General features: G+C 39.2%; 1 protein-coding gene across 2 annotated transcripts; it reads right to left on the bottom strand.

The window, feature by feature from the left end:
- Positions 1-71: 71 nt before the first annotated feature.
- On the bottom strand, positions 72-7,204 carry LOC114547166 (endothelial zinc finger protein induced by tumor necrosis factor alpha-like). Of its 2 annotated transcripts, none has more exons than XM_028566406.1 (3): positions 7,063-7,204; positions 5,447-5,504; positions 72-2,541 (listed from the first exon to the last, which is right to left on the bottom strand). In XM_028566406.1, exons 2-3 carry the CDS (start codon positions 5,493-5,495, stop codon positions 1,424-1,426), a joined length of 1,167 nt encoding a protein of 388 aa, XP_028422207.1. In that variant the 5' UTR covers positions 5,496-5,504; positions 7,063-7,204; the 3' UTR covers positions 72-1,423. The 2 variants fall into 2 exon arrangements, with proteins under 2 accessions (XP_028422207.1, XP_028422206.1); XM_028566405.1 differs by lacking the exon at positions 7,063-7,204 and adding an exon at positions 6,731-6,785.
- Positions 7,205-7,546: the final 342 nt, after the last annotated feature.

Genomic DNA, 7,546 nt, shown 5'->3' with positions numbered 1-7,546 from the left:
AGTTGTACCACTGGGAAATATAATAGCCAATTAGGTGTGAGAAGAACAATAACAACTACATGTCCAAGACACATTTTTAATTCTTCTAATTTCTTTGCTATTGGTAGAGATGGATCTACTATTTAATCTGAGACCTGACATAAAAACCTTACAGGCAACTGTGGTTTTACAAGTAGGCAATATTCAGCAGAATTGTTTGGACACAATAACAGAAGTCATACACAATTTAAAAAAAATGCTCTAATTGCAACTGCTGTTATATGAAGACAGTTTATTGATTACTATATTTTCTATAAAATAGCTTAGGGAGAATAATGTAGCTCAAGGTTCAGTTCACATCATTGTGAGCAAAACTAAAAATACATTTGAGCACATCAATTGAATATGTATTTAAGAATGTAGTGGGCCCATTGTGTTGTTAATATGCAGTGAACTACAGCACAATGTAGTCATCAGACAGTAAGCAACCATGTAGGTAGATAGCATCACAAAGGAAATCAATGTATTACATAACTACACAATATATATGTGATACATATTAAAAGGTGCAACATGTAATATTGACGTTTTATCTTCACTTTTATTTTACACAGCTCATACCAGAGGGAAACTGCTACTGCACTTCTGTAAAGGTTTAATTATAACAATGAAAAAAATAATATGATATACAGAGTGCACAAATTGTTTTATTTTTGGCATTTGTTATTTTAATTTTGAACAAACTTAAAAAAGAAAGTACAATTTAAGAAAATCGGTGAGCTACTGGTATGGACTGAACCATGCACAAATCTTGTGCTGGTTAATGTTTGTGTGCCTTCTATCGTTCTGTTAGTGAGGTAGCAGATTAAGTTAATCACTATTGGACATTTTGTTGGATTTAGTCAAGACTTAAGTCTGACATCTCCATTATTCATACAAACTTGGTCAATATTGTATCTAATATCAGTTTGGTTGCATGCCGAATAAGACTTCCAGGCCTTCTGGCAGGGTAACTTTTCTTTGGTTGTGACACATCTTTTGGTTAATAACAAACAGCAATTTAATCCATGATATGAGAAATTCTTCCACACTATCGGAAGGCTAGTCCAAATTTATAATAAAGTAAATTGTGCTTCCCCAGATACAGCAGTGTACTTTAATAGCCACATACAGTATATTGTTACCCAATTAACAGAACACAATTTAGATCAATAAAAATATTGAGATAAAAAAGCTAATCTGGAGGCCTGTACTGAGACTTTCTAACGGATATTGTGTGGACAAATAAAAAATCAAGCAGCAAGGTGAATCGTCACAAAGCTTCAAAACATTTCTCTCGACACACTACACATGACTACAAATTAGTTAATTTTAGTTTGACTGTGGCTCCAAGAAGATAGCTCGAAGATGAAATGTCCTTCTATAAGGATTTCCCTTTTTTTTCTCAATTGCTAGGATTCTCAGAGGGTCCTTCAAAACTTAATATGTCTTTTGATGTGTCCATAGACATCTGTCTGTGTGTGTGTGTCCTCCGGTGTCTGCTAAGAGAATGGCTCCATGAAAACCTGCGACCACAGGTGAGGCACAGATAGGGTCTTTCTCCTGTGTGTGTCCGCTGATGTTTTGTCAGTGACTTGTACCGTGTGAAGGTTGCCCCGCACTCGTTGCAAATATATTTCTCTGACTTAATATGAACGTTTTGTTCATGTTCTTTCATGTTGCCCAGCTGTGAGAAGCCTTTGCCACACACGGGGCAAAGATGTGGTTTCTCTCCTGAGTGGGTCAACCCATGAATATTCAAATCCTGACGGGAATAAAACCCTTTTGCGCAGATAATGCATTTGTAGGGTCTTTCCCCTGTGTGGCTCCTCATGTGTCTCTTAAGCCCTTCTGAGCGGGAGAAGCAGCTCTCACACAGGGTGCATCTGAAAGGTTTCTCTCCCGTGTGCGAGCGGAAGTGCCGACGGAGTTCTGAGGCCTTGAAGAAACACATCCCACAGTCCGCGCAGCAGTGAGGTTTTTCTGGCTGCTCCTCGTGCGTCTTTTCGTGTGCTTTGCAGTGACCGGACTCAGAGAATCCTTTTCCACAGACCGAGCAGGTGAAAGGCTTTTCCCCGGTGTGCATTCGCTTGTGCCGGACAAGTTTGTTAAGTTTACTGAATGTCTTCATGCAGTAGGAACACTGATGAGGCACCTTTGGTTTCTTTGAGTGGGTGCGCTTGTGTCTCTCTAACTTTGACGGCCTGTTGAACACTTTCCCACAGTCAGGACAGGGGTGCTGGTTTGTCCTGTTGTGGCAATTCTGGTGTCGGCTCAGCTTCTCTTCTTGTGTGAAACTCTTATCACAATGCTGACACTGATAAAGAGTTTTAGGCTTCCTCGCGTGTACAGGTTTATGCCTCTCTAGCTTTGATGGTCTGTCAAACACCTTGCCACAGATGGAGCACGGGTAACACTTGTCTGATACGTTGCCCTCTGGCTGGTTGGAGTTCTCGGGCTCAGTGGTGGTTGAAGCATCATTGGAATCTGATTCTGAGATGACCTTCTCGACTTCTCGGGGACCTGAGGAACAATTACATCAAAGAATATCCTCTGATTGAATAAAATCTCAGCAGAATACAATGATTACCTTTTATCCCTGGTTATTACACGGCGTGGTAGAATACGACGGCATTCTGTGGTCTGCTAATTCTTTATAACAGACAGTTGCAAAGTATGGACTGAAGAATCGCGGCGAGATGAAACCGGCCCGTCTTGGCTCGTCTCAAGCCAGCTGATGGTTTCGCTGCGACTCAGCTTGTCGAGTTGCAGAGGCTGTTTTATAACGTAGGGACGTCACCTCTTTCAACAGCCAATAGAGAAGTCAGCTGGTAAAGTCAGCTATAAACTATAGAAATAATTTTTATGTTACAAGCAGCTGGTTGAAATCAACGATCGCCCGAAAGCACGGTAACGTTATATGGTCAAGCGAGCTAGAGAGTGACTGAAGAGAGGGAGTGCCCAGCGGCGTTAGAACAAAGCCATGAATCAGAGAAATAAAACGTGTTTTCGCCGATTCATCACTAGAAATGCAACTGTAGCAACCATCTCAATATCACTAATGTTATCCACATTCATATTTAGACAAAACAAATGATTTATCCAGCTACAAAAAAGCTTAAAAGTCGGAAGTTACAACGGAAGTACAAAGAGGCGTTGTCATGGAGATGATACACCGTCCCATCTTGTCACATTGGTTTGAACTGGCAAGTTTTAGAACGCTGCAAAAAGTTGCAAGTTTCAACTTGTTTTGTCACAAATCTTTGGTCTGAACTGGGCTTAACAGACCGTTGCCATCACCCGCCGTTAGTATTCCATTGACTGTCATTCATTTTGGCGCCATTTTGACTGCAAATAACTTTACATCTGAAGCGTTTAAATGCTCTATTTGTCCATTGTTTATTTCTAAAGAAACAAAACAATGTATAAAAGGCTCCATTACCTTGTATCTCACGTTATGGCTCTGTAGCAGATGTTTTTGTAAAAATAGGCTAACGATTGTGTCATAACCACGCGACTTACTGTCGCATAGTACAGGAATTACCGTACATTACAGGAAAAGCCCGCAGGCAGTTTCGACTTACATTAGCTGTTTAAATTTAATTACTAATGTTAACTAGCATTTTAGTTAGCAATAATTAGCCTGTGCCCATGTTATCTCCTTACATATACCTACACTCTCCGTCTCCGCAAGATTCAGAATGACTGAGATTTCTCTTGGCACAGCTACCAGAAGACTTACAACTTTCAGACATGTTGCTCACGTCACATCTACGTCTTCGAGCTCAGTTGGAGGCTGCGCAGTAACGCTCAGCCATCACTGGACAAGTGCTTCTAATATACTTCACTGGTCGCCGTAGAAAACAACGGCATCACTTTGTCCACTTCTTTAACGTCATCGATTACGTAAATGCGTCGACACAAATAATTTGCGCCAACGCGTCACTAAGCAAAATAAATAAATAAAACTTACGTGCAAATTAATTAATGTAATGCGGAACTACTGTTAGATACACAGGTTCTAGGGACACTTAATCTGTAGCCCCACCTTAGCTCTGAAGCTAGCCAAGCTCCGGCTACATGCAGTTTTTTGTCAGGTTGACGGTCCAGTGAGATAGCAGCACGAAAGGACGAGCATGGAGAGTGGTGACGAGTGGCGACCCACAAGAGTTAGAGGACCCGCTGGCCTCTTTAAGATCGCAAGTTTGGGAAAACTTTGAAACTGTATGGCTGCAGCCTGGAGCCTTGACCTCCCACCTGGTGCCGTCCATGCCTCGAAAACTTTGGTCTTTGGGTCAGTTCCAGTAGTAGGCTACAGGCGAGAGAGTGGTGGATAAGACGAGAACTGTGTGCTGGCGTTGTTCAGCAGTTGTTGGGTATGTGAGTGGAAATACATCTAACATGCTAACGCATATCTGACACCATCACCCAGATGTGCCAATCACTGAATCGAGACAAAAAAACTGTCCAACTTCTCCTCCCTACAGTGCTTAACCAGCCTTTAAATACAAATAATTAAAGTTAAATTAAAGGTAGAACAGCTTGGATGTTAAACAAGAGCGTATTCATTATTTTACCTACTGTTAAAAAAAGCAAATACAGGTTAATCTCTCATACACTACTCTTTTTGCACTTGCTCTGTTTACTTTAAGTTTTTATTTTTGTATTCCTCCTGAAAGTGACTTACATCTGGCTTCAGGTTGCACTACAAATTCATTTTACATGAACAGTGCATTGTTAAACAATTTTAATAAATAGAAATTTGAACCTTATTGAAATTTGTTTTGTGTAAATTGTTAATAATTGAGCAATGGGAAAATAATCACTTATTGAAAAATGAATTGTTAAATTAATCGAAAAATGTATCGTTAGATCAGTCGATTATAAAATAATCGTTTGGGACAGCACTATTTTAAAATAATTCTTTAGTACGTAGCCGTGTAATAAGCGGGATAATGTAGGCCCAGGTGGTCATTATAGCTATAGGCAGGGCTGGGTATCGTTCAAAAAATGTCGATACCGGCTCTGATACCAATACCATTACTTTGATACCAGCTCCTAAACAATACTTTTTTCAATACCAATTTTACTTAACAAAAATAAATTACAAGATTACACATTAAGACACAAATTCCTTTTAGTTATTTTTTAGCTCCTACTACATGAGCCCAGTCTCTGTGCGTAACAGAGTTTTTCCTGCGTGTCTCTACAATGTGTAACGTTAGACAGCCAATCACAAATATTATTAGATCTTGGTAGAAGCATGCTGCATGCTATAGTAATTGGCACTGATGAGATTTGCTCCTTAGGTATTGAAATTGGCTATTGAATCTAGTACTGAGCATCAGTTGTAACAGATAACTGTTTTGTAACATGAGTGATGACCAAAAAAAAAGAAATGAAAATACATAGACGCATCAGCACTTACTTTCCTCTGAAGATGCTGTTTTAGGGACAGATGCAGTGTCTGGGCCCATGACTGCAGCCTATTTACATAAAAAAGACACAATTACATCAGTATTGTAGAGCAGTGATTAATAATGTATAATACAGCCTGGAGTTTTGAAGCTGAAACTGGTTTCGGAGTTTAAAAATGTGATAATGATATACTGGCAAATAGACCTTTTTCACAGCGGACATTTTGACTTGTTGAGCTGAAACTGATAACCTTAACAATGGCTCAATTCCATCAAGTGTCCCAGTAAGTTATATCAGTGAGTCAGCATGCAAAATACCAGGGACTCTCCTAAATGATGCAGCTGTCATTAATGGGTTTGAATAAACCTGTGCTTTTCCTACTATGACATGTCAACATGTCTGCCGTGAAAAAGGTCTATAGCAATTATTTTTCTAACATAAACAAACAATGTTGACATGGATCCCTTAGATTTTTATTTTTATGTTATTGTGACACACACTGAGCAAGACATTTTACTAAACTCAGCCATGTCAAATTTTATTTTTCACAGATCATATCACATTTATGTCCAGGGACCCAAAGTACTGGTGTCATGATGTAACTGTTTACATACATGACAATGATGAAAGAGAAACAAATTGTTTAAGACTATTTTAACAAGGTCCTGTTACACCACATGTTTTGTATGGCCGGGTTCAGTTATTTGGGTCAAGTAGTGAGATTCTTCTTATTATTATTATGATTCATACATAGCTTTGCGTTCCAGAATATAAGACTATCATATTCTTACTGCAAGCTGACATCCAGAAATGCGGTGTGCTGGACAATGATGACACCAAAAAGGAGCATATGAAGCACTATCCAGCTGTTTTCTCATGCTCTCAGCCAGAAGTTTTCTGTTTTACATGTTTTATTTAGCTACAGTATGGCGTGTTAATGATATTAACCAGGTATGAAGAGATGCAAAGGTATTCCTCTGACCTTCTTACCAGATACCCAGCATGTCTGAAGCAGGGTTATCTAGTTAAACAATAACAAAGGCCAATTGTTTGGTATTTGTATAGCACCATCGCCTGTTGAGATGGATAGGGTTACTATGTGATCCACCAAACATTTAACGTTATTTAGCTTAACTATTTAAAATGATTACTTTTAAGCTGCACCAAGCTACACATCAGCAGCGTGTTAACTTTCTCACGTGAGTAACGAAAGAGGAGAATGGAGGGAATCACGAAATACTGCTAAACGATGAAAATGTAATAGGAGATACTTGAGCTAGCAAACAGAACGTACCTCAATTTGGACCATAGACAGTGCTGATTCAGAAACACCATATGTTCTTATTATGTGTTTAACATCTGTAACAAGGCAGGGTAACTACGCAATGTTTTTGAATTGAGCATGACACCGTGTCATGACAAAGAAACCACAACCTTTGCATGGTTAACGAAAATTATGTCATAACAATTTGAGGGCGGATATTTGTTTAATCTGTTACACCCATGCACACAAAAAGAGCAGGTAGCGTTAGCTAGCTAACTTAGCTAAAGCTAACGTTGTTGTCGCGTGAGCTAGCATAACAAAGGCGAATAAGATTACGCAAGGCGTATAATACTGAGTCCCACCTCTCTAATGATCCTTTTAATCGAAGGTTGTCACATCTTTTGTCCGCAACGTTTTAAATTGAACCCACTTCAAATGTAAAGTTAGCTAGTCGCTGCAGCTTGCTAAACAAACTGTAGCATTGTGGAGTTGATGCCCGTTCCCTTGAACGATACCTTCAAATACCCCACGTAAGTTTGGAAGTTAACGTTCAATAAGTGTTATTGATTACTATTTCATTTTACTGTTCATGCGCCACGTAATATTACCTGCTTTGTGATGTGTTATTATAAAGATGACAACATAGTACGCATTATGTACAGCGTAATTGTTTTATTCAAATGTATCTAGCAAATTAAGCAAGTTACAGTAGACGCATCACAAATCCGAACGTTGACGTCACACTGACTTTACAACTGAATTCAGACCAGACCAACTCCAACTGGTATTTTTGTTGTTCGTTTCTTTAATCCGCACTACGTTATATCTTTTTTGTTTGTTATCACA

The sequence above is a fragment of the Perca flavescens genome, chromosome 2, assembly GCF_004354835.1.
Source record: "Perca flavescens isolate YP-PL-M2 chromosome 2, PFLA_1.0, whole genome shotgun sequence".
Classification (NCBI taxonomy): domain Eukaryota; kingdom Metazoa; phylum Chordata; class Actinopteri; order Perciformes; family Percidae; genus Perca; species Perca flavescens.
Note: the sequence above shows the minus strand (reverse complement) of the source record. Positions and strands in the feature narration are given on the sequence as shown.

Bases quoted from the DNA above. Each gene is read 5' to 3' on its own strand.
- LOC114547166 (XM_028566405.1), bottom strand. The intron at 2,542-5,446 runs GTAAGTGCTGAT...ATTGTTCCTCAG, and splicing joins AACAGCATCTTCAGAGGAAA to GTCCCCGAGAAGTCGAGAAG.